The following is a 27927-nucleotide window of genomic DNA, read 5'->3' on the forward strand; positions in this document are numbered from 1 at the left end:
TATTAGATAGTTCTAATTTCAGGACTAATTCCAAAAATAGCAGTGAACATCTCTTAAGTCAGCTACTCGATAAGATTTAGAAGCCTTTGCAACCAAACCAGATACACCATTACTCTTGAAATATGTTACAACATTGTTCAGCAAGTGGTGAATGCAAATTCCATGATGAGAATATGGATACACTTTCGCAAGAGCTTTTGCAATGGAGGTGTTCCTATCAGACACAAAAGCTAAACTATGATCATCAGCAATGACAACATTAAGTTGTCTCATAAACCATTCCCACGAGTGATCATTCTATGAGTCGACAACTCCAAATGCAATAGGATATAGGTTCGAGTTACCATCTAAAGTAGTAGCTACCAGTAATATTCCTTTGTATTTGCTCTTCGAAAAAGTCTCATGCACAACAATAACTTTCCGAATGCCAGCATAAAAACCGCGAATAGACTGACCATATGAGATGAAGAGGAATCTGAATCTCCCATCGTTATCAGTTTCATAAAATGTGTGTGTTCCTGGATTAGCTTCCTTCATCATTTGCAAGTATTTGGGAATTTTTTCATAACCCTTCTCTGGAATGCCTCTCACAGCATTTATTGCATACTCACGTGCATCCCAAGCTAAAGAGTAGGATATCTCAACTCCATGATCATTCCGCATAAACTGGATGATATCATTAGGTTTCGGCCCTTCCTTGACACTTTCGTACTTATGCGTGATGAGACTACCAACTGTTTTTGATGAAGCTGTCTGAACTGAGTGGTTCCTTGATGATGGAGAACATGAATGATCAGGTACATACTTTTTGATGATAAAATATGAAGAACATGTTAATCCCTCTGTGCGAACACGCCAGCCGCAATCATCATCCGCGCAACAAACGTACCAAACTGTTTTATCCGATTTGCCAACCTTGTAGTCGAAATTATGTTTCATTGCACATACTTCCATTGTTTTTTGTAGTAAAATGTTGACCCTTCTTCACAACATCAACGAGAGAAAAACGAACTGACTTTCCATTGATCATATCTTTCTCACGGTTGCAATCATCATAACTTTCATCCAACTCAACATCTTATTCTGGAACTTCAAACGACATAGGCTCTTCATGTCTGTTAGGCGACTCAGTAGCTTCTTCATTCAAATTCAAATCGACTTTGATATTGCTTGTCTCGGCCTTAGATCGAATACACACACATAACCGCGTCGAAGCTTTGTTCTTCACATAGGTAAGAAATTTTTTGAGTTGCCGATCATTGGTGATGAAAACAGGTGGTGAGTCGATGCCAATGACCAAATCAGAAGGTAAGTAACTCAGCTCGATATTGACCATGTTTACATCGATTCCAAAGTCTTCACAAACCATAACTCTTAGGTTGTCGAAGGTTTTGCTTGTGCCCAAAGTAAGTAATCTACCTCCTTTTACTTCACCAACAAGAAATCTTCATCCACTTCTTTTGGACGATTTCCACAAACCAGAAGAAGCATAGATGTGCATCTTCTTATGTTAGAGAGACAAAAGCTTGGAAAAACTAGGAAAAGATGAAGCCCCCCAACTAGGAAAAGAAGAAGCTCCACGATGAAAATCCAAAATCAATGTGGTAACGATGAAGACTTACATTTAGGCAATATTATTTTAAAAAGGAAATAAAAAAATTTAATAGATTTAGGGAATATTTTCATAACCGTTTTTTCCTTAATTTTCGGATTTTGTTTAAGAATCTTGTAGAACATACATTCTACCAATGTTAGAAAAGAGATGAACACGTAGATAGGAAATACTGTGTTTATAGATAAAAGAAGACATCGTAGAATGTATGTTCTCTCAAGGCAGATATAATAATATTTAGTATGTCCTATGATCTACCAAAAATACAGAACATAGAAGGAACTGTATATTTCTTTTCTCCCACATTAGATGTATATGTTTCTGGTGTATTATGCATTCTTCGTTGGTACATCATTGTGTTCGCAGTGTATAACGCACTCTACGGATGGTAGATCAATGTGTCTTACTTAGATTGTATTTTCTAAATCTCAGTAGATGGTAGATCTGACAATCTAACTCTTTTATCCCATTTTTGAACTTAACATTCCAACATTTTTTGAATCCAAAAATATTTTTCATATATGCATATGCTTAACTATTGCATGTTTTATTTTTTAAAATTTTTATTTTGCTTTGTAAATATAATGATATGAATTTTTATTAACAAAAAGGTAGTGAAAGTCAAAAAGTGGGAAAATTGATTTTGTACTAATGGGACAATAGTTTAGTTAATTTGTTCTTTTTTTTCAAATTTTCCTATATTTTTTTAACTATGGAAGCGATGGTTCAACATTTTTCTTTTCTTTTAATATTATTAAAGAATGGTTGAAGTGTTAAACTTTGGTTCACATCTTTCATTTATGGGATGATAACAATAGAAAAAACTACACACATGGACACTTTATGTCTTTGCAATGACACAATAAGACATTTTCTACTTGGTACACACTTTATGTGTGGTGTTTGACAGATATACCCTTTAACCACATAGAGCATTCTCGTTGCTTCACCAAAACATTTACTATTATTTTTTCTATTGATTTATATTTTGAATTTTAAATTGTAAAATCAAAAGCACTTTCTCAATTGAGTTGCTAAATCCCTAACCCCATTATGTCTCGTTCCCAAAGACGACGATTCAATGTTTGAACCCAATTGATCATGTGAACACTCAGAACAAAATCCAAACAAAATCAAATCTGTCTAAACTTTCCCAATTATGTTCATTCTCCACCGTTTAATTCTTTGTCCCTTTCGTCGGACTCCATCAAAACCAAAACCTTTAATCATCTTCTTTGTCTAAAGCACTTCGTTTCTCGCCAGCTCGTGCTCCGTAAGATTACAGTTCTTCGCATCACAGTCGCTCATCTATCGCCGGCGGGATGAGCTCAGACCAGATTGAAGTTCTTAATCTTGCCATAAGGTATGGTTTCATAAGTCAAGGCTTTAATCTATAGGATTTGATATTTCCGTCTTTAATTCCTCTATGGATGGTTGGCAGTGTGGTCGTGAGATTTTTTGTCTATATGATTTGAGATCTGAGTCTTTTAAATCCATGTGTGTTTCATTCTTGAAGTATAATTAGTGATTTGGACAAAATGTACATGTGTGTTCCATTATATAGGTGAAGCTGCAGTGGTTTGAGCTTGGTATCACCATGGATGAAAGCTTGATCAGATCTGCAATAAGAATGATGAATTTACATATTTGGTCCTTATATTTATGTAAGTATTTGTTTTCACCCTTAATTTTTAAATGTGCAGATTTGTATTCTAATTAGTATCAAAAATTTTAAGTATACACCACAGACATGTTTTATGCAATTATGTTCTTCATGATTACAATGTCCATATAAACATATCCTAATCCAAGTCCACACCTACTAGCTCACAAATAATCGATAATGGACATCATTTAACATGATATCTTTCAGAAACTTTGATGTGGATACAACTTGTGTGTCATACAAATATGTCTAGATATTCTCTTTTACACATTTATATCCATGTCCACATATCTTACGTTCACACTTTTATCATCCATATCCATACATTCTTATAAGTTATATATAAAAAATATATAGAAAATTAGATAAAACAATAAAAGTATATATCATTATATAACAAATATATATCACTTTGTTATACTAATTTTTTTGGTCATATACATCTTTAAATAAAAAATAGAAAACAAAACATAGAATTTTGTAAAAAAAAAATATTGTGTCCACATCCATAAAACATATGTCCAATAAATTATAATTTAGCAATTTAGTTAGACATTAAAATATAAAAATATATATATGGATATCAAAATAATAAGAAAAAAGAAACATGTTTTTATATGGTTATTATATATTTATTTAATCAGAAACTGAAATAGTGTATGAATCAATATGGTTTTGTGTCCATGTCCACAATTAATTTATAACTATATTATCCACACTATGGTATCCATGTCCATACTTTTTTTGTATATATTAGTATATATATATGAAAATGGATGTTAAAAGATAGAAAATTTTATACATAATTTAATGTGATAATTATTTTTGTTTTATATATTTTAGAATTTAAAATAAAAGTAAATGAAACATTAAGAGAAATAAGAAAAACAAGTTACAATTTATACTTACCCAAATAGAAGCGCATCTTCCGTTTCTTCTGAGCAAGGGCATTTCTGTCCAAAACAGCTCTCAGACTCGAAAAAAGTGTCCCTCCAACGGATTATGTCTTAAAATGTTAAAAAAGAGAAAAAAGTGTCCTAAATGGTAATCAGACTCATAACAATACTGGTGGTCACGGTGTATCAGACACCATAACGTACAATTTATTGTTTATTAAATATATTTTGAAATGACTTTTTTTTGGCAACTTGAAATGACTTTTCTAGAAATTATTTTCTGTCCTTTCTTATTTTTTGTCAGTCCTTGTTTTTTAAATTTCTTCTTTTTAAGTGTATATATAATTCTAATCAGTTTTATAAGACATTTAACAAGGAGTTTTATGTTTAAAACCATTATATTTTTTATAATTTTTTACTTTTTTTATAATAATATGATAATTTAATAAATAAACTACTCTGATATTTTTTTTAAAAACGTTTAGCTCCATCACTGAATATAGCCAACCAAAACATAATCATAACCACAGTTTTATATATACTATTGCAATATTTCTTCAAACTATTAATATTTAGAAACAGAAGAAAATAATATTACATAATAATATTCCCAATAAAACTATAAGAATTCAAGATTACAAGGTTAAACTAGTTAAATATAATTTTTTAATGATTTTCTAATTTTTGATTCATACCAAATTAATTTGAATTAGTCGACAAATCTATTTTTGATATGAAAAATGTTTAGAAAATATAGAAACAGGTAAATAGTAACTATGATATACATGTTAGAAAGTTTTATAGGCTAATAGATGGGATATATTGTGTCCAACTTAATATTTTTTTTACTGGATATCATTTTTCTTATGAAACTCCAAAATGCATATAGTATTACATCAACAAATACATTTAATAAAATCAACCGTGGCCTAGTTATATTCACATATGTCTGTTAGGCCTTTGACGGATCCGGATATCCGAAAAAATTTAGGATATCCAAATCTGGATCCGTAGATTTAATATCTGGATCCAGATTCGTGGTTTCTGGATATCCGAATTGATATTTTATTACCTATGGATATCTGGATTCAGACAGTAAAAATAATAAATTTTTTAAAAAATACTAATTGTTTTTTTAATACTATTTTTTAATATAATACATAAATTAAATATGTATTCAAGATTTATATATATATATATATATGTCTATAATATTATAAAAATTAAAATATAATATTATAAATTTAATTTATGTATAAATTAATATATCAAATATAAATATTAATGAAATTTAAAAATTTAATGTGTTTTAAAAGTATGAATCCGGATCTAAAAATTAAGATATCTGGATTCGGATTCGGTTTGGACGGATATAAAATTTTACTATCTGAATTTGGACTCGGATACTTCAGATATTTTATTTTTGAAGCAGATCTAGAGCGGATTTTATATCGAATCCAGATCCAGGATAATAAGTCTGACGCATAATGTCAAGAAAATAAAACGAAATAAACTTTTTTATAGTTGTTTTTTCTTCCTGATTAAGACGTCTGCCAGAACTTTTAAAATAATATTCTACAGTCTACAGAGCAAGGGGAAATTAATTATTGTAATGCTTTGGGCCCTTGGTTTTTCTGAGTCTGGTCAGGTTTGCTTATTCTTATGTGCAAGTTGCAAATTTAAATCATCTATCCTATTATATTACAATGTTGACTTGCTTATCTTCTTCGTGAGTAAAAGTCTTGGAGTCTTAGAACATGATTAATAAAGTTATTGGGTTTTTAGAGTGGAATTTTTAACGGAATATAAAAAATATCTCTTAATTTTTAACTAAAAATATCAAGAACTGGTTCTTATATTTACTAGGTCCTTTCCCGGGCTACGCCCGGGTTAATTATTTATAAACCTTAATTTATGAAGAATATTGTAGAACTTTCATGTGAACATATTACTCTTTTTGTTGGTTGAATGTTACATATAATTTTTTCTTGCATTTTTATGTAACAAAAATATATATTTTTTAGTTTTCTAAAATACCAAAACTAAGTTATGAATACATAAGTCCGGATGATGTTGAGAAGTTGTTATTAGTTATATTTCTTTGATTATTATCTCATGAGTTGTAGATGGAGTAATTTCTTTGTTGTTGATAGAATAATTTCTTTGTTGTTGATTTATTTTTATTTTTTTTCTTGCTACTTCTTTTGATATCATATATGATATAATATCAAATTTTAGTTTTTTTTTCATTTTTGATTGAAATTTTGAATAATCTATATTATTTATGATGAAATGGATTCTTTTTAATAGTGTCGTGAAAATTACTAAACAAATATAATATATATCATATACTCAAGCATACAAAGAGATATTTTTACTTTACCATTGTTCACACTCTTAAAATAAGAAAATTATAAATGTTTCGTCTTAAATTTTTGATTAACTACTCACTGATTACATTATTATTATTTAACGTGTTGAGATTTTTTTATATATGGGTTGAAAATATGTCCCCTTATATTTATTTGATCAAATTTTTGCTTCCAAAATATTATTGATACTTTATATATTGTAAATAACTAAATATATGAAATTAATATTTTAGTAATATATGTGTTGATTTAGAAGGGGGATCAAATGTATTTTAACTAACTTAGAAACGGTATAGGTTTAAATGTTCAGTGATTAGTACTCATAATATCATATTTTTTAGAAAATGTCATTTGATCGAAAATAGCAAAATACTTTTCTTTTTGAAACTATAATAGTAAAATACTTGGTTAGTAATAAGTTTGTAAGACTTGTAGTTTCTTTTTCTATTTCGTTAACATAACATTTCCCTTTAAGTACGAACAAAACTTGTATTATAACAACCAACTTTTAGTTTGGATTTTTGGTAAAAGATTGTCGAGGATCCATGTGAGATTAGCACACTCATCGAACCAAGAAAGGAATTCCTATATTGATCAAAGAGTACTATTACCTTTCTTCACAGTTTCACTTTTGTCTTTCTAGTGACTGGATCAAAAATATTGAATCAATATATAATACCTAGAATAATATTTGTACCAGTTGACTTTCAGTTATAACAATATATCAAACATTGAAACATGAGGAATGGCTTAGACATATATCTACAGCAGGAACTCCAAAACACAATGAATTATTATAATCTGGAATCAATGGTGGCAATGTGTATAGAAATTAACCAGAGAACAAAGAGTTGCGTGGACACTAAATTGAAGAAACCGAAGAAAAAAACCGAAGCAAGGAATCACACCTCTGATCATGTTTCCGCAGCTTCAGGGGATTCATAAGAGCCTGTGTTACTTGCTCTGCTAGCTAAATCCGGAAAAGAGACAGCAACCAAGAATGAAAATGTTAAGCAACAAAGCAAGCTATAACATTATTTGTGCTATAACATTACATTCATTTGTTTCTGAACAGTTCTTGATCTCTTTTTTGGTCTTCGAGGAGGTTATCAAAAACTTTAATGTGAAAACGTTATGCTTCACCTTGTCAAAACGGTTCACAGATTTCCAAAAGTAAAAGCTAATGTGAAACTCACCATTGTTATCTCATGTAGACAATACAGTGCCAAAGTATTTTGACGAAGGTTATTCTCTTTTGGTTCCTGATGTAGATAGAAACATTCAATATTAGGGTATAGAGAAAGATACAGTTCACAAACTGAAAGGAACAACAAACCAAGCAAACAGATCAGCGAAGAACCAATAAAACACAAACATGAAGAAGACAAAGTGCTGGTTAAAAAAATGACAAAGTTCAAAAACAACTGAGACTTTGAATAAAAACTCAGACGATCAATCTGCGGTGTAGCCGGCTTCAAATTAATTTTGTTTTTGAATTACAAACTCTGAAACGGATAAAAAAGAAACGAAGAACAAAAAAAAAAGATCTCTCTTTGTGTGAGGAACAATAACACAAAAAAAGGAAAGACCTTATAGTTGAGAAGATTGAACCGATGAATTTGGTGGATATAACATACCTTTTTATAGTTGAGGTAATCTCCAGGATTCAGAGAAATGAAGTAATGGTATATGCATTCAATGATGGATTGCGTGAGGAGTGGAGAATAATGATTCAGTGTACTTTGTAACGTTTCTAGCATTGTACTTGGTGAAAGTTTTGGAGGATGTGTCGTATCCAGCGTCAGCACCAAATGACTGGTGTATCTAGAGTGGCTGTTACATCGATCAATGGGTTCTTCTTCAAAGCTGCGGTACGGAGACTGCTGCATGGTCATGGAAGTACTGGACCTCAAGTTGTTAACAGATTTCATAAGTTGATGGTATCAATCTCAAAACCACTGAAATGCATACACAAAAGGGTTATTACTATTATTTTTTAAACCTTGCCAGAACTGTTGTCAGGGACTTTGAAAGAGACGATGGCTTTTGTCTACGGGAGGATATCAGTGAATGTAACCGTTGTCAAAACCTGCCAAGCAGAGATTAAGTGAGAAAATAGTGACGGTGTTTTACAAATTTTTACTTACTAATAGTGAACCAATTCGCACCGTCACTATCCTCAAGCTTGAGAACAAATGAGTAGCCACCTTTAGCAACTTAATCTTGTGTTGTCTTCAAGTGAGCAAGAAAAGGATCAAGTAACCTTGTAGCTATCTTCCGAGGATTTCCATCAGATGTTACCAACAGAGACACATGGTGACAAAAGTTAGCGATTGAACAGTCACTGTCACAAAGCTTAACTAAACATTATGGGATCAATAGCCATTTTAAGGCTTCTATTCTTATCAAGGAACATAAAAATGCAATCTTTTGACTTTTACATAACAATATTTTCAGAAAAGTTACAGTTTCGAACACAAAGTTGAGCATCCGATGTTTGTAACTAAACAATTTTGATCAATTACAACTAAAGAGAAAGAAGTTATTTTACCAGGTTTGAGTGTAAGTGAACTGAAATGCAACCAAATAAACTTATAAAGTCAGTGAGAAGATTTCATCGCAAATCTTGAAACTTTTCAGATTCCAGATCATCGGAAGAATAACCCACAAAGCGAAAATAAGAAAGAAACAAACATTGCAGAAATAGACGGTTCAGCTATGAGGAGAGGAGAGTAACATAATGGATATACATACCATTATTCGACCCGCTTCAGAGACTGTTGTTTGACCGAAATGGATTCACTGGTAACGCAGCTCCGCTTCTACCAAGCCTGCAGATACATCACTGAAGAATTGGGTGATGACTATGGTGAATTAGCTGAACCAATAGTAAGCGTATAGAGTCTGAGGGAATCAAATAATCTCATCATAGTTACGGGTCTATACCTGCTTGTCCACGAAAGTAGTTCTAACCCAATAAGCATGCCTCTCTCGCCGTGATGTATTTGTCGTGTATGATGGTGGAGCATAGAATCAGAGGATATGTTTATATATTGTGAAAAAGGGAGTTGGAACCTGAAGAAAGGCAGACATGAACATATGAAAGGCATGTGTGTTCGTTCGATCTAGAAATTCGGCATTGCCAGTGGCTACGGAAGACTTTCTGGTGGATTACTATCCATTGGGAGGAATGTTATAGAAATTGAGAGGAAGGAAGGTGAAAGGAAGACATAAATGGGATTTCTGGAGGATTCATTGATCAATTATGGAGTAGTGTGTCGATTGATCGACGAACCGTTGAGAAAGATGAAACGATGAATCTTTCAAAAAGAAAAAAAGATGAAACGATGAAGAGAGGATGTCGACGAAATGATCAAAGATCCGCGTTTTAAGGATTCGGGTGCATTGGGCTACTGGGCCTAAATATCATATATACTAATTAATAACAAACCAGGTGCATCAATAACTAATATAGCCCAACAATGCTGTGGCTTACGGATCAGCAACAAAATCAGCCCAATTTGAGTGTGACATGGCAAAAATAATGAATTCTGATTGGTTGATTATAATTAATCTGAGGAGCAATGTGGGAGCTTTATACGTTCCTTTTAGTATTGCGATATTCCGTTAATAATTCTACCCTAAAAACCCTTAATTAATCACGGTCTTACCAATTAATTCCTCGTCACATACACAAGCCCCTTCTTCTTATACTTTACTCTCATCGCATCTTCTCTTCTCTCACACAAACAAATTAATAACAGGTCTGAATAAAAAGAAAAAGAAAATGTCGCTAACTCGACTTATCTTCATGATGTACGTACTCGTCTCTCTCATCCTCTTCGGCTTCGCTTCCTCTCAAAAGTTAGCCAAAGATGAAGGTATACATATATTAATGTGTGTGTACGTATTCGTCGCTCGTCAGATGTATAATAATGATGTTAGTTTTCTATTTTGCAGTGGACGTTTTAAGAGCCGTAGCGAAGGTGTTACACCGAAATAACTGGGACTTCAGTGTGGATCCATGCGACGTCTCTTCAACCGTAGGAGGTTGGAGAACTCCTGACGCCGGCAAGGACTTCACAAACAATGTTACTTGTGACTGCTCCTCCTCCGTTTGGCATGTCACCAGCATGTGCGTTACTCTATCTCTTTATTCCCTTTAAAAATATATATATATATATACATATATACACATATAGCATCTATACCATTAAAGAAAAATATATTTTAGGATATTGCCCATAGTTTGACACCGTAACTACAATTCTATGCCTTTTAAAAAATATTCTAATAATAATATTGGGATCCATTAAAAAACATAAAACAAAGAAAATAAATCATTTATCGCTAGTAGAAAAAAAAACAAATGAATCAACATGTTCGCTGGAAAAAGGAATCTTAACCTACTCTAATATTCGCCTCTACTGATAAAATCAAGGAAAAATTGTTTTTTAGGCCAAAAAATAATAACTATGTCTTATTAGGCTATTTTTTTGTACTATTTTTTCCTCTAATACATTTTAGTATTTTCAAAAATTAATCAAATAAATAGTTTTACAAACAAAAAAATTAAAAAATAGTAACTACTAATGAAATACCTATATTAACTTATTGGTATTTTTTTTTTATAATTCTAAAAATGTTTAAATCGTAATTTCATATTTTGTACTACAAAAAGTAGAATTGACATTCTACACAGTAGAAAATGTAATACACTTTTTTCATTGAATCTAATATGTTTAGAATACGTGATCTACGTAAATAATAGTAATCTAAAAATATTTGGAAAACACATTCCGCGCTTAACCTATCGTTCTAAAATCTGTAGAATCTGGAATATACACATTACTATAAATCTAAAACATGTAGAAATCAAAATCTACATATTACTATAAATCGAAAACTAGTAAAAATCGATTTCAAACATGTTTAATGTGTTATACATATAGTAGAATACATATTCTACGGATAAAGATAATCAGTTCCAAAAATATGAGAAGATAATATTTGAAAATAATTAGTTTCCTTATATTTATTAAATCGATTTTGTTTTCAAAAAAAAAAGAAAATCATGATTTATAAAATCAATTTTTAAATTAAAAAAAATTAAAGCATCAATTTGAAAACCGTTTGATCTGAACTGGTCGATCCAGATCTGAACTGGCAAAACTGGCAAAATACTTTTATACCATTGTTCTCTATATATATAATAAATCATTATTTAAATAAAAAAAATAAAAAAAGATTTTTTTTTTTGTTTTCGAATTATACTTTTTCAAATTCGACATTTTTTATAAAAAAATTCGTTTTTTTTTTCAAATTTTTTATATATTTTTTAAGTATTTATTTATATATTTATTAGAATCCAAAATTCCACATTTCAAAAATCCTAATCCACCCTTCAACTCTAAACTCTAAGTCTAGATTAATTAACTCTAGGGGTATATGTGTCTTTTACCTTTCATTAAAAGTGATGATAAAAGTGGTTAGTGTTAACATGAAAAGTGATACTAGGAAAATGATATTTGTGACAATTTCTTTTTTTTTGGGGGGGGGGAGATTTTTAATATTTTTAAAAATTATTTTAGTTATAAATTATATTTTAATATTTAACATTTTTTATTAATTGTAATTTCGAATTTTTAATTGAAATTAAGGATAATATTGCTAATTTGAAAATATTTAGACTAATAGGACATAAAATATATGAGATTAGCCTAATAGGATATAGTTGTCATTTTTTTATCTAAAAAAATAATTTTCCCTAAAATCAATAAGTATAAAAAATACAAAAACTATAAAATACACTCCGTCTAATTATGATGATGAGTACAAACTATATAGTCGGAAGAGTTCCAAAAAAATCAAGAACCCTTTAAAAAAAATCATTTCTTTATGATGTTTTTTTGGGAAAAGGTCATAAAATCATATTTTATGATATTGGACCGTGTTTATTTAGAGTGTGACCGGTAAATTTGAGAATAAATGAGAGGAAACAAAAAGGTGGAACTGAGAGAAATGTAAAACAGGTGGAAAGAGAAAAAAAAAAAAAACAGAGAGTAAACTATATACCTCACGTGGAACCCAAAGTAAAATCTAAAGTTTTTTTTTTTCGCTTTTTAAACAGTACTTGGAATAAATATTAAAAATTAGTGTTCCACTTGATTGGTAGTTTCTTGGCTCAACCCAGAGTAAATTTAAAAGTAGAGTAAACTTTTACTCTAAAAATACAATTCAGTAACACTCTTAATAAATGCAAATCAATTTTTTTATCCACGAGACCTATTTGTATAAAATATTTTATTATAAAAGTAAGTAAAGTAAAAATACTTGTCACTACAGTTGAAATTCAATACATAAATTATGAATTATTTTTCATTCTTATATATTTGTTTTGAATGTGTTGGTACTTTTTATACATTTTAAAACCTATTGTTTTAGATAATGGGAAAAATGAATCAATTTACAATTTGTTTTCTAAAGTTAGTTAAATAACATAATAATCTAAAATTGATTTTACTATACACACATTTTATTAAAACTTTTATTAAAATGAAAAGAAAAAAAAATAAAAAAATATTTTAAATTTCTTATACATGTTTAAAAATATTTAGTGGCATAGAACATAATTTCATTGTTATTTGAGTTTTTTAAAAAAATTAACAATTGGAGTTAATGTGACGCACTCTGTAAGATATATAGTCTTTGATAAGATAATTTGTGGAGGTCAATATTGGCCAACTTATTAAATGCATATTTAGAAATTTCTATAAACTATTTGCAACATGAAAGACAACTTTTGGCTTAAACGGTCCTTATTTCAAGGCCTTGCTTCCATGACTTGATCCCGAAACAGAACAATTTACGTTTTATCTGCAGAATAGACTATCATAATCCGCCTGGTTTGTCGCCACCAGTTTCTTGTGAGACTGTTAGCATGTGAGACTGTTATTTTAGTAACCTCTGTCACAGGATTGATGATCTCAGCTGAGACATGAGCTATTTTTTTGCCTTATCTTGCAAGAATCCACTTCGCTTGTAAACAACCGGAGAAAGGCCTAAGCCATCTAATCCATTGCCTGAAACTATTTATTGAGATCTTTATTGGATTAAACTAAAATTTGCAAGCGGCAATAATGAGGTGTCGTCGACTTGAAAGAAATTATCTTGTTGTGTAATTGACTTGAAAAATAATCATCTTGGCATGTTTGTGTTTAAACTTAAAAGAAATTTAAAAAATCTGAGTTAAAATAAATGAATAAGTTTAACTATAAAATGTAATTAAAAACGGGAAAGCAGTGAGTGGATATCATCGTTTTTATTGGTAGGAAATGACCCAATAATTGTGATCACTGTTTTGCATTGTTTTGTGATAATAATGTGTGAGGGACGCTTCATGAAGAATGTGTGAGGAACGTTTCATCAGAAGCTCAAATTTTAGGATATTGAATTCAAACTTTGCCATTTTATTGTTTTCTGTTCTGAATTTTTATCAGTCGAATACAATAGAACCACAACATCACAAAAGAACTTCATTTATTTAGCAAGTGAGAATAAGAATTTTTTGTAGCTAAACAAACAGAGAACAACCTGCTTGGAAAGTCGAGACCGTTGCCGCAGAGCTGCCTAGACATGAAATTTATTTGATATGGAGGGATCAAGTTTAGCTTTATATCAATCTCATCCTATATGTATCTACAAAAGTTTCAAAGTTAGAATAAAAAAACAAAAGAATATTTTCAAGATGTGATCACCCACTTACACTACCTTAAATAACTCATTTCTGGAGACATGTATTGTATAGCAACGCCGCCTACTGAATCAATCTGTAACGACCCAATTCTCATCCCAGTGACTTCGGCCCGGCAGAGCCCGTTAGTGTTGCAGGAAGCCTTTGGTGAGTCCCATATATAAACCATTATCCCCCATTATTTATTCTTCAGAAACCCTAAGCGTTGTAACTCTACAGAGACTGAGCCGTCACTCACACTTGAGATCGTACCGCCGCCACCACCACGTCCAGAGCCGAGATTGACCAGTTCACCGCCGATCCCAGACGAAGGTAACCGGAAATCATCTTTCCGATTTGGTTTTAAAAACGGCCGTTCATTCAATCGATCATAACTCACTAACCATTTGGAATTTCGTAATTCTAAGACCACCATCGTGATCGTGACGTCGAGACGAGTCGGGACCAAGAAGATCAGCCGGAAAGTCGCCCAGACGCGCCGTCAAGCGCGGCTTTTCTCCCGCGTCGTTCCGCGCGTGGATCTCACGCGCCACAAGCACCCGCCGTTGATTCCGGTAAGCTGCCGTCTTTTTTTTTGCCGCCGGTGACTCGGCCGGCGACTCGGCAACTCGACCGAGTCGACTCGGCGAGTTAACTCGGATCCGGTCAACCTGTTGGGTAAATTGATTTCGGTTTGGTTTAGGTTAACCAGTTATTTATTAAATCGATTTCTGGTTTAAATTAATTGAATTGGTTAAGTTAAACCGGCGGTTAAAAATTGATTTAATTTCGGTTACGGAAAACCGATTTGGTCTAATTGAAATTGATTTTGGTTTGGGTAAACCGATTGGTTCAATTCGATTTCAATTGGTCAAGGGTTGACCGGCTTGGGTCAGAGTTGACCGGGTTGACCTTTGACCAGCGGGTTGACTGTTTGACCAAATCGCCGGTTATCCGTTTTTAACCGTTCGAAGGGCGTTCTGACTCGATTTTTCGCCTCGATTTCAGATTTGGAGTCTGTTTGAGCAGTTGGAGTTCATAGCTACTACTTTTCCACGTGGCTAAGGTGAGGGTCTTTTCTCGAATTTCTCTTACACGGCTTAGGACCTCGAATAAGTATAATTTATTTCTAATGTGTTTCCGTCTGTGTGAAATCGAGTCTATTATTGCTTGTTTAGTTTTTAGGTTCTTTGCTTAAACCGGAAGTAGGGTGTTAGAGGATTCAACAATGATTGTCTCATTTAAAATTGGTGAATAAAAATAGCTGTTTTATTAGGAGTTATTTGATTGTCTGAGATGGATACAAAGACGGACTTCTGTATGCCGGATTGTTTGGAGGCTACGGTCAGCTATAGTCGACCGGTTGAGTAACCCAGGAGGTCGATAAATCGTCTACGGGCGTGTGTTACCGAGCACTTGTTCGGTGTGTGTATGAACCGAGCACCTTTTCGGTAGTGTTTGGCCTGTTAGTGGGCAGCGAGTGTGCACCTCGCTAGGACTGTTGTGTGATCTATGGGTACTTTAGGTACCGTGTTTGCAACGTGTTAGGGTTAAATTATATTTATTCGGAGTGCTCTGTCCGGGTCCATGGACTTCGGGTTTAGTATCCCATACCTCACTGGGTAACTCCCCTGTTACTCACCCCTCGTGTGCCCCCTTGCAGGTGAGACTGACGAGTAGGAGATTGATCGGACAACTGGTGCTTTTAGGCGTTTTTCTTTATTTTATTTCTCGGATTCATATCTATTATTTCGGTGATTATTCAGTTATTTCGACTACGGGATTTATGGATTTATTTCGTTATTTATATGAAAGTCGACTTTCAGACCTTTTTACGGATTTAAGATATAAGTTGTTGATTAGTAGCATGCCGGTCTCGAGTGTTGATGAGACGGGTGTTACAATTTGGTATCAGAGCGGGGTTGTGTCTCGGCCCTGACCCGGGACGCCGGTTAGGGGATCTGATTTTTTTTTTTTTTTTTTTTTTTTTTTTTTTTTAAAGATTTTTAAAGTTTTCAACTGTTTTCAAAACTTAGAAGCACCTTTCTGTTCGGTTATTTTTCAGCAATCGTTAATGTTCTGATTTAACAGAAATTAATCGTTTCGTCCATTCTCTTTCCAGATGCTGCCAAAAAGAGGAACTAAGCGTACTCGCACCGTCAGGGTCAGAGCTGATGCTCGTGAAGTTGTGGATGATCAGGGTGCTACAGGAGGTGTTCAGGCATAGGGTGTGCAGCCTGCAGCCCCACCATTTGATCAGGCTGCACTCATGCAGATGGTTCAGCAGGCAGCTACCCAGGCTGCCCAGGCTGCTATTCAGCAGGTTACGCAGGAAGCTGCTCGTGTAGCTGCACAAGAAGCTGCCCGTGTAGCAGCACAAGAGGTTGCTCGTCAGTTGGCTGCTCGTCAGCAGATTCCACCGCAGCAAATTCCACCGCAGCAGATTCCACCTCAGCAGATTCCACCTCAGGTTCCGGTGCAGGGGGTTCCAGAACAACAACTTCCTCAGGGTTTACAGCAACCACCACTACCACCACCTCCACCTTTACCGGTTTACCGTGTTTATGATGAGAGGTTTTACAGACTTAAGACTCAGATGCGGAACATGGATATGGAGCATTTTGGGGGAACAGTGGATGCTACAGTTGCATATGATTGGAAGCTTGGTATGCAACGGAAATTGGAGATTATTGAGTGTCCACCAGAGGTTTCACTTAGGTTGGCTATGCAGTACCTACGTGGAGACGCACTTGTGTGGTGGGAGGGAGTACGATTGGGCCATCGTGGGCCTGACCCGCTTACCTTTGTTGACTTCATCCGTGAGTTCGATAGGAAATACTTTCCAAAAGAAGCTATGGATAGGAAGAAGAGTGATTTCGAGCATGTGAGTCAGGGTGACATGTCCATCAGGGAGTATGAGGTGCAGTTCAATCGACTTCGCAGGTTTGCAGGAGATGGCATTTCTGAGGAAGACCTGATTAGGAAGTTTTTGGGTGGGATGCGAGTCGAGATTCGCAACAGATGTCGTGTCGTCACTTACCACAGGTTGGGAGATTTGGTGGAGAAAGCTGCTGAGCAGGAAGCAGGTTTGGCAGAGGAACAAAAACTCCTCAAATAAGCTCAGCCTAAGTCTGGGAAGAATGCAGAGTCTCACAAGAAGGCAGGGGATCAACCCGAGAGACCCAGGTGTACTCGATGTCTTCGCTATCATTTTGGAGAGTGTTTGAAGTGTAATAAGTGCGGGCGATTTGGTCACCTCGAGAGATTCTGTAGGAGTCAGAGATTTGTCGCGACTCCATCAGCTCAGGTAGCACCGACAGCTACAGCGGTTGCATCAGGAGCATGCTTCACTTGTGGCCAGCATGGCCATTTCTCCAGGAACTCCCGACTAATGGGCCTACAGCAAAGCGTCAAGCCGTCGCTCCACGTGTGTATGCACTAGGGGAGGCCAATGGAGCTGAGCCAACAGCCGGTACGTATCTTTGCCACACTCGTTTATCTTGAGTGCTATTGTGGTTTGATTACTATGTATAGTTAAAAAAAATTTATGAGCAGGATCGGTTTCTGTTGGAGGTGAGGTAGCTCACACTCTTTTCGATACGGGAGCTTCTCACAGCTTCGTGAGTTCGCGACTAGTCAAGGCTTGGCCTTTTCAGGGTGTCTTTGAACCAAAGACTAAGCAGATTCAGACAGCCGGCACAGAGAGAATTGGAGCCACTGGCGTGCATCGAGATGTTCCTATCTTACTTGGAGGGTTCGTTTTCACCGGAGACCTAGCAGAGATTGAGCTAGATTACTACGACGTTATACTTGGAATGGATTGGCTGTCACGGCATCGAGTGGTGTTAGATTGCCCGAAGGCAAGGGTTCATATCCCTAGAGAAGAGGGGAAGATCACATTCCAGTGTGTTCAAGCTCACCGGGGAATTTCTATTGTCTCCATGATACATGCTGAGGATTTATTGGAGAGAGGAGCAGAGGGGTTTCTGGCGACTATTTCGATGGTTAAGAAATTCGGACATCACGAGTTGCAGGACATTCCGGTGGTTGAGGAGTTCGAGGATGTATTTGAGGCCTTAAAGGGACCACCACCAGCGAGAGGAGATGCTCTCACTATTGAGTTGGAACCAGGGACAGCACTGGTTTCACGGGCCCCGTACCGACTAGCGCCAGCAGAAATGGCTGAACTAAAAAGACAATTGGAGGAGCTATTGGGTAAGGGTTTCATCAGACTCAGTACTTCACCGTGGGGAGCACCAGTACTGTTTGTGAAGAAGAAAGATGGGAGTTTCAGGCTTTGTATTGATACAGAGGTTTGAACAAGGTGACCATCAAGAATAAGTATCCACTTCCGCGTATTGATGAGTTGTTGGATCAGTTACAAGGAGCCTTATGGTTTTCTAAGATTGACTTGGCATCAGGTTATCACCAGATTGCGATAGCAGAGGAAGATGTGAGGAAGACGGCTTTCCGCACACGTTATGGACATTACGAGTTTGTGGTGATGCCATTTGGGTTGACGAATGCACCTGCAGCGTTCATGAAACTTATGAATGATGTTTTTCGCGAGTACTTGGATAAGTGCGTGATCGTCTTCATCGACGATATTCTGATTTATTCTCGGAGTAAGGAAGAGAATGCTGAGCATTTACGGATTGTGTTGGAGAAGCTCAGAGAGCATCAACTATTTGCTAAGCTGAGTAAGTGTAGCTTCTGGCAGAGAAAGATTGGATTTTTGGGTCATGTGGTTTCTGAGGCAGGAGTTGCTGTAGATCCAGAGAAGATTGTCGCAATTACAGAGTGGCCGACACCTAAGAGTGCTACAGAGATCCGTAGTTTTCTGGGTTTAGCAGGTTATTACAGGAAATTCGTCAAGGGATTTGCTAGTATCGCCAAACCAATGACTCAGTTGACAGGCAAGGATGTTAAGTTTGTGTGGACAGATGAGTGCTCGAAGAGTCTCACAGAATTGAAGCGACAACTCACAGACACGCCAGTTTTGGTACTGCCGAGGCCAGGGATACCATATGAGGTTTACACAGATGCATCAGGTACTGGTTTGGGTTGTGTATTGATGCAGGATGGTCATGTTATCGCTTATGCATCACGTCAGTTGAGGCCTCACGAGGTCAACTACCCCACCCATGATTTGGAGTTAGCAGCAGTTGTTTTTGCGCTAAAAATATGGAGGTCATATCTATATGGGGAGAAAGTTCAGATCCTCATAGATCACCAGAGTCTTAAGTATATCTTTACTCAAATGGACCTGAATTTGAGACAGCGTAGATGGATGGAGTTGTTAGGAGATTACAACTTGGATATTACATATCATCCAGGTAAGGCCAACCATGTGGCAGACGCCTTGAGTAGACGCAGGAGTGATGTTTCAGGAACCAAGGAGGTTCAGGAGCTGACTGGAACAATTGCTAGTCTCAGATTGTGTGCAATCACTTCAGATGGGGAGACAGCTGGTCTTGATGCTTTGGAACAAGCAGATTTATTATGGAGTATACGCAGAGTTCAAGATGATGATGAGGCTTTGGCTAAACAGATTGAGATCGAGAGTATTGGATATCATACAGCTTTGAGCGGGATGTACATGTACTGGAACCGAGTTTGTGTGCCAGATGATAAACTGCTACGGAAGGAAATTTTACAGCAAGCACACAACTCACGTTTTTGTATCCATCAAGGGAATACCAAGATGTACAGAGATTTGAAGCGTTATTACCATTGGACTGGTATGAAGAAAGATGTTGCTACATTTGTATCGCAGTGCCAGACATGTCAGATGGTTAAGGCTGAACATCAAGTGCCTAGCGGATTATTGCAGAACCTACCGTTGCCAGAGTGGAAATGGGACATGGTGACTATGAATTTTGTGACTGGACTTCCGACAACCTTTGGTGGGAGGAATGCTATTTGGGTGATTGTGGATAGACTCACCAAGTCTGCTCATTTTATAGCGATTAAGAAAACAGATGGAGCTGATCAGTTGGCGCAGATTTACCTTAGAGAGATTGTGAGGTTGCATGGAGTTCCTGTCAGCATTGTATCGGATCGAGACACAAAGTTTACATCTGCTTTTTGGAGGGCCTTTCAGAAGGCGCTTGGGACAAAAGTCCATATGAGTACAGCTTATCACCCGCAGACAGATGGACAGTCAGAGAGGACTATTCAGACTTTGGAGGATATGCTCAGGGCTTGTGTTTTGGACTGGGAAGGAAACTGGGGAAAGTATCTACCTCTAGCGGAGTTTGCATACAACAACAGCTATCATTCAAGTATTGAAATGGCACCATATGAGGCGATTTATGGTAGGCCTTGTCGTACACCACTTTGCTGGACAGAAGTAGGAGAGAGACGAGACTTAGAACCTGCAATGGTTCAGGAGACAGTGGAGCAGGTGGAGATGCTCAAGTCTCGGCTTAAGGAGGCTCATGACCGACAGAAGAGTTATGCAGATAAGCGCCGTCAGAATTTAGAGTTTCAGGTGGGCGACCTCGTATACCTGAAAATGAGGACATTTCAGGGATGATCTAAGACTCGGAAGCTAAAGAAGCTTAAACCAAGATTTATGGGGCCGTATCCTATTTTGGAACGGATAGGAGCAGTTGCTTACAGATTGGGATTATCAGCAGAGTTGTCAGACTTCCATGATGTGTTCCATGTGTCAGTGTTGAGAAAAGTTGTAAGAGAGCCAGAGCTCATTCTGCAGCAGCCACCAAGTGACCTTGGTAAAAATTTGTCTGCACTTTGTCAGCCAGTACAGATTTTGGAGAGGCAAATGAAAGCGGTTCAGGGGATGATGACTAGTTTGGTCAGAGTCAGAGACGGGATCCAGGAGGAGACCTGGGAGACCGAAAATCAGTTGAGGATTGACTATCCAAAGCTTTTTGAGGATGGCATTGGACAATCGGGTCAGGAGCCGAATTCGGGGTCGAATTCCTTATTAGTGGGGGAGAATTGTAACGACCCAATTCCCAGCCCAGTGACTTCGGCCCGGCAGAGCCCGTTAGTGTTGCAGGAAGCCCTTGGTGAGTCCCATATATAAACCATTATCCCCCATTATTTATTCTTCAGAAACCCTAAGCGTTGTAACTCTACAGAGACTGAGCCGTCACTCACACCTGAGATCGTACCGCCGCCACCACCACGTCCAGAGCCGAGATTGACCAGTTCACCGCCGATCCCAGACGAAGGTAACCGGAAATCATCTTTCCGATTTGGTTTTAAAAACGGCCGTTCATTCAATCGATGATAACTCACTAACCATTTGGAATTTCGTAATTCTAAGACCACCATCGTGATCGTGACGTCGAGACGAGTCGGGACCAAGAAGATCAGCCGGAAAGTCGCCCAGACGCGCCGTCAAGCGCGGCTTTTCTCCCGCGTCGTTCCGCGCGTGTGGCACACTCGCCGCTGCCGTTCTCCGCATGTCCCGCGCGTGGATCTCACGCGCCACCAGCACCCGCCGTTGATTCCGGTAAGCCGCCGTCTTTTTTTTTGCCGCCGGTGACTCGGTCGGTGACTCGGCCGGCGACTCGGCAACTCGACCGAGTCGACTCGGCGAGTTAACTCGGATCCGGTCAACCTGTTGGGTTAATTGATTTCGGTTTGGTTTAGGTTAACCGGTTATTTATTAAATCGATTTCTGGTTTAAATTAATTGAATTGGTTAAGTTAAACCGGCGGTTAAAAATTGATTTAATTTCGGTTACGGAAAACCGATTTGGTCTAATTGATTTTGGTTTGGGTAAACAGATTGGTTCAATTCGATTTCAATTGGTCAAGGGTTGACCGGCTTGGGTCAGAGTTGACCGGGTTGACCTTTGACCAGCGGGTTGACTGTTTGACCAAATCGCCGGTTATCCGTTTTTAACCGTTCGAAGGGCGTTCTGACTCGATTTTTCGCCTCGATTTCAGATTTGGAGTCTGTTTGAGCAGTTGGAGTTCATAGCTACTACTTTTCCACGTGGCTAAGGTGAGGGTCTTTTCTCGAATTTCTCTTACACGGCTTAGGGCCTCGAATAAGTATAATTTATTTCTAATGTGTTTCCGTCTGTGTGAAATCGAGTCTATTATTGCTTGTTTAGTTTTTAGGTTCTTTGCTTAAACCGGAAGTAGGGTGTTAGAGGATTCAACAATGATTGTCTCATTTAAAATTGGTAAATAAAAATAGTTGTTTTATTAGGAGTTATATGATTGTCTGAGATGGATACAGAGACGGACTTCTGTATGCCGAATTGTTTAGAGGCTACGGTCAGCTATAGTCGACCGGTTGACGCGTAACCCAGGAGGTCGATAAATCGTCTACGGGCGTGTGTTACCGAGCACTTGTTCGGTGTGTGTATGAACCGAGCACCTTTTCGGTAGTGTTTGGCCTGTTAGTGGGCAGCGAGTGTGCACCTCGCTAGGACTGTTGTGTGATCTTTGGGTACTTTAGGTACCGTTTTTGCAACGTGTTAGGGTTAAATTATATTTATTCGGAGTGCTCTGTCCGGGTCCATGGACTTTGGGTTTAGTATTCCATACCTCACTGGGTAACTCCCCTGTTACTCACCCCTCGTGTGCCCCCTTGCAGGTGAGACTGACGAGTAGGAGATTGATCGGACAACTGGTGATTTTAGGCATTTTTCTTTATTTTATTTCTCGGATTCATATCTATTATTTCGGCGATTATTCAGTTATTTCGACTACGAGATTTATGGATTTATTTCGTTATTTATATGAAAGTCGATTTTCAGATCTTTTTACGGATTTAAGATATAAGTTGTTGATTAGTAGCACGCCGGTCTCAGAGTGTTGATGAGACGGGTGTTACACAATCCTTACAGCATACGCCACTTCGTGATATATATTGTTCTTCTGGAAGTTATCTACTACTGGTGTTGAGATATAAAGATGATACTAACAGTGATTAATTTAGGATGGTGTTAAAATTATAAAGAAGAAGAGGATTACTTTTATAACCTCATCCTAGGTGTCTCGCCGACGGACAGCTTGGTAACCCCACAAGACATTGACTTTCTCACATGACGGGACTCCAGAACCTTAGAAGCCGGTGTTAGAGCACCGACGAACACATGTATAAACCCGCAAGCTCCCCACAGCGTTTACATTCCTGGCACAATTTCTCGAGACTCCATTGTTGATGTCGGCGATGGAAGAGGAGTATGAACCCTAGACTCGTTGTGACCGAGGAAGACGATAAGCGTTAGGTCAGGTACGAAGCCCACAAATGTTAGCGCAAGATTTAATGAAACGCGACGTTTTAGAAAGAGGGGCACATGTTGATTTCTCCTTGCACGACTTAACGATGTGACATCACAGAAGAGAAATAAACAATACTTTATATATATATATACTAGGGTCGGCCCGTCCTACGGACGAGATATAACTTATTTGTGATTTAGGTTATTATTTTTTGTATGATTTTATGGACGCTGTTTTTGGTTTACATTTGCAAAAGATGTATATGATAATGATTTTTGTATTTTAAAAAGTTTTATGTGAGGAGAGATTATATGTGATGATATATATTTTGCTTGTTTGCAATAGTTGTTTTTTTTCTAAAGAGTCGTGGTATTGTTATGTTGTGTGGGCTTCAAATGGTTTTCGTGTTGTTTCTTTTTATAAAAATTTGATTTCGTATCTGGTGCGTTATTTGTGATTTGTAATATTTAGGTTCAGAATGATTGGGTTGTAGATATTTTTTGTATGTTATAATAATAACAATCACTATATCAATTTTCTAGATTATTGAGAAGTGGTGGTATTGTAAAGATCATAGTAGTTCCATAACATTTTTCTTTTAATATAGAGACGTCGCATAAGGAACGTTTGATCTATCTCAGCATTTTCCATCCCGAGACATGTTGGTTTTCTATTCATGATGATCCGTAAATTTCATGCATTCATCATGTTCTCATGTGCATAACAAAATTATGGCATAAAGATATTTACATTTACCACAGTTGTTGTTTGCTAATATGTGAAGATGTTTTAGTCTTGTTGCGGTTTTGTTTCAAAGTCAAAATTATTTATTTTTTTCCTAATAATAATTCTTAATTGTATTAGATTAAGTAAAGTTTTTCTTACTTAATCTCATAAACTGAGTTTTACAGTCATTCATCTGAACTGAACGGTGTTCAGATATTTTAAACTCTTTATGTTACAATTAAAATAAAAATCAAAGAAAAACACATTGGTTAAGTATGTATAATTGGTTTAATAGTTTTTCTCATTTGAGAAGGTTTGGTTATAGATGTAGTTTGAATAGTTATTTTCGTGGTTACTTTATTTTATGGGGTTTTATTATGATTTTTCACTATTTTTTGCAATTAAGTAAATTTATACTTTGATGGTTCAGATGATTTCAATAGAAATATTTTCTTCTTTATTTTGGTAATATAGATATTTTGATTGGTTTATTTTATATTTTATACTTTCATTAATACTCTTATATCTTATAGTTTTTCTTACGTTTCAATTTAAAATTTATAATTACAAACATTTTATTTTCATATCAGTATTAAATTAGTTGTATTGAAACTCTTTTTGAAATTCATGAAGTTACTACATTTATTTGCATATGGTTTCTATAAATACAATTTTCATTTATTTTTTATAATTATTTATTTAATTATATTTTAATATATTTTCTAAATTAATTTTTAAAAATGTTTTAAACGATTATGTGACTTATTCCATTTTAGTTGTAATATGCTGTTGTTAAAAAAAAACAAGTTGTAATATGCTATAGGCATAACAACTATAGGCATAATAAATATTATTTTAATACATATAAGTAGAAAATGTTAAAATACTATCATATATGAATTAATATTATAAAATGTATAAAAATATTTTAGCATATGATTATAGGGTATCAAGGTGCAGTTTTATTTGAATATTACTTTTGAAATGGATTTGAACTTTAGAGTCGATTTTTGAATATCAGGATAAAAATTATATTATAAACTTATAATTATTCTTCGTGACGTACACAGATTTTTGAAAAGCTATTAGCAGTTTTTTTGTTATAGATTTTTTTATTACTGTCAATAAATTTGATTAATAATCTGTTGAAACCATTAACCTTTATACATTTTTCTGCACACATCGGTTAATGCCACAATCAGAAATTTAAAGTCAAGAATAAATATGTGTGCTACGATGAATAGAATTTCATAGGATATACATATATAATCCAAATTAAGCTGCTTTTTTTGGTTTTGGAATGTATAAATTTACATGCTCTTGCTTCCTCCAACTTGAAAAGGCAATGGTACAGACTTTGACGCTCTGTGTTTCCCACATTGTTGAAACGCTATCTTTTTGAAAAGGCAAGATTAATATCAAATTGTTGTAGCTCCTTTAATGCTAGCAGGTTTGACTACACCGACTGAGACGGAAGCTGCGTTCCTCCTCCCACTGTCCCAGCCTGAAAATGTAAACCATGATAAATAAATATGTTAAATCAAATTGAAGAACTTAATAGAGAGATTTGATCAGTTACCTGAGTAGTTGGTGTAGTGATAGAGATACGGATATATTTCCCGTTAATGGTTTCCATCATTGATGCATTGAGAGCTCTCCATATTTTGAGCTGGATCTTGGGAAATAGCTATGAATACATCAAGAACTATGTTTCTGGTGTGAGCGTTGAATCCACCTAAAGAGCCTGCAACAGCAAAGTGCCTGTGAGATTCTTGAGCATATTGAGCTCCACCAAAGCAGCCACACTCGTTTTCAACACCTTGTTCACGATCCCTCTTCTGATTACTGCCTCACAAACTAAAACTGACATAAATGAAGGTTACAAAAAAATATAGTGCCATGTCGAGACATCAGCGCTTGCTTTCTACTATGTCTAATAGTTTCTGTTTCAAGATCAGTCTACACAGAAGAAGTATAAGAGACAAATAGGTAGAATATTAAACTGAAAAACTCGCAACTTTCCAATGAGATTTAAGGTTGACTTAACTTGATACAATGCTTTGATTGCTTGAGGAGAAGCCCGGAAAACCTAATCAACAAATGAATTTGAATCTATGGGTGAAATAAATATTGAGACTGAAAAAGGAAAAAAAAATTGTAGATTTTAAGCCGTAATATGTTTAAAAGTACGATTGATCATGTGTTTGAAGAAAGGAACAACTTTAGTTCCCAGAATCTGAGCTGAATAGATGAAGTAACTTTATACATTGATATATCAGGAACTGTGAGGATGATGCTATACGGCTGAATGCTTACCCTTTTATAGGAGATAATCACCGCCTAGATGAAGGATAAGAATCATTGAATGCAAGATCGTGGTTGTAGTGGGCATGAAGAGTTACGCTTTTGTTAATGGCGTTCAATCAATTCGATTGGTACCGGTTCCGAGGTTAAGAATAGAGACCGAAACGACATGAACACAGACACCACCGACTTTGAGATTACTGAGAAAGAGTCAACGACGCAATTTCAGAATCATCGCCATTGATGGTATACGGAACCAGACCTTCGATGACCAGATGAACCCTAAAAATGTGAAGATGTTGTGGAGACGGGCCCATTATTTCTATGGAGATCGGCCCAGAGAGAATTATCTATTACATACAAATCATACAATTTCGTCCAAGCCCATTAAAAACCCGACATCCAAACAATTTTTACATGGAACGCACCCTGGAGAAGTGTCGACACCGCAGAACACGAATTTGTGATCTAGGGATGCTCAGGTGGCTTCACCAGGAGAAAAATAACTCTACTTTATATATAAACATATATTTGTATTTTGCAGTACATTAAAATTCCTGATTTCTTTTTAAATTTTATAGGTCACATTTAATAAAAATTACTAATAACAAATAAATTACATTATAATTACTAAGAATAAAATTTGTAATTCTTAAGCTCATAAAACAATTTCTATGACTATAAATACATCTTTTTATTTGGCAAAAAATACATCTTTTTATATCATCTCCTACATATAAGTATATTTTAAATACATAAAAAAATCAACAAAATTGTAAATAGATTAGATTATCTTATATAAAAATACATCATGTTATAAATAACAAAATTTGACCAAAATTTTAAAAAGAAATCAACGATCAGGTTTAATATCAAGCGTAAATAAATGATTTTTGATATTCCACATGTTCGACTTTGTCCCTTTACGAAGCACGAGGTCTCATTTTAATATCAAGCATAAATAAATGATTTTTGAATTTCCATAAATGGTTTAATATCATTTTTTAAAACATAACATGTAAATATAAATTATTTTAAACATATATATTTCTATAATATAAATAAATAAATTTTAAAATTTATTATAGCAAACTGTATAATTAAAAAAATATATATTTTGCATGAAGTTATGTATTTGATTATTTCATATTATTATTTTACTGTACTTCATTCAAAAATATATTAGTAAGTAATATAAATTAATAACAAAATAAAATATATTAAACAAATTACTATATATTAATAATAACGAATAAAAATAAAACAATAATATAATAGAGTTATATAATATATAATACTAAAATAGAAATTATATATTTACATTTATAAAATAAAAAAATATTTGCACGGATGTGCGGATTAAAATCTAGTATTACCTGAAACAGAAAACAAAATCCAAAGAAA

At 35.2% G+C, this 27927-nt stretch overlaps 3 protein-coding genes and 1 long non-coding RNA gene across 5 annotated transcripts; 2 read left to right on the forward strand and 2 right to left on the reverse strand.

The window, feature by feature from the left end:
• Positions 1–297: 297 nt before the first annotated feature.
• Positions 298–954, reverse strand: LOC125600607. The gene has a single exon (XM_048773239.1). It carries the CDS (start codon positions 952–954, stop codon positions 298–300), a length of 657 nt encoding a protein of 218 aa, XP_048629196.1.
• Positions 955–2537: 1583 nt separating this feature from the next.
• Positions 2538–13780, forward strand: LOC125600608 (probable leucine-rich repeat receptor-like serine/threonine-protein kinase At3g14840). 2 transcript variants are annotated; one of them, XM_048773240.1, is made up of 5 exons: positions 2538–2975; positions 3177–3276; positions 10311–10427; positions 10507–10681; positions 13429–13780. In XM_048773240.1, the coding sequence occupies exons 2-5, from the start codon at positions 3210–3212 to the stop codon at positions 13490–13492; spliced, it is 423 nt and encodes a 140-aa protein (XP_048629197.1). In that variant the 5' UTR covers positions 2538–2975; positions 3177–3209; the 3' UTR covers positions 13493–13780. The 2 variants fall into 2 exon arrangements, 1 of the variants encoding a protein (XP_048629197.1); XR_007333891.1 differs by lacking the exons at positions 10311–10427; positions 10507–10681; positions 13429–13780 and adding an exon at positions 7376–9211 and having other exon boundaries at positions 2555–2975.
• A 2773-nt stretch (positions 13781–16553) lies between these two features.
• Positions 16554–17396, forward strand: LOC125600609. Its single transcript, XM_048773241.1, has one exon. The coding sequence runs from the start codon at positions 16554–16556 to the stop codon at positions 17394–17396; it is 843 nt and encodes a 280-aa protein (XP_048629198.1).
• A 7961-nt stretch (positions 17397–25357) lies between these two features.
• LOC106399265 lies at positions 25358–26824 on the reverse strand. The gene is made up of 3 exons (XR_007333892.1): positions 26536–26824; positions 25799–26308; positions 25358–25723 (listed from the first exon to the last, which is right to left on the reverse strand). It is a non-coding gene; the product is annotated as an uncharacterized LOC106399265 (long non-coding RNA).
• Positions 26825–27927: the final 1103 nt, after the last annotated feature.

Source organism: Brassica napus, unplaced genomic scaffold, assembly GCF_020379485.1.
Source record: "Brassica napus cultivar Da-Ae unplaced genomic scaffold, Da-Ae ScsIHWf_2318;HRSCAF=2991, whole genome shotgun sequence".
Lineage (NCBI taxonomy): Eukaryota > Viridiplantae > Streptophyta > Magnoliopsida > Brassicales > Brassicaceae > Brassica > Brassica napus.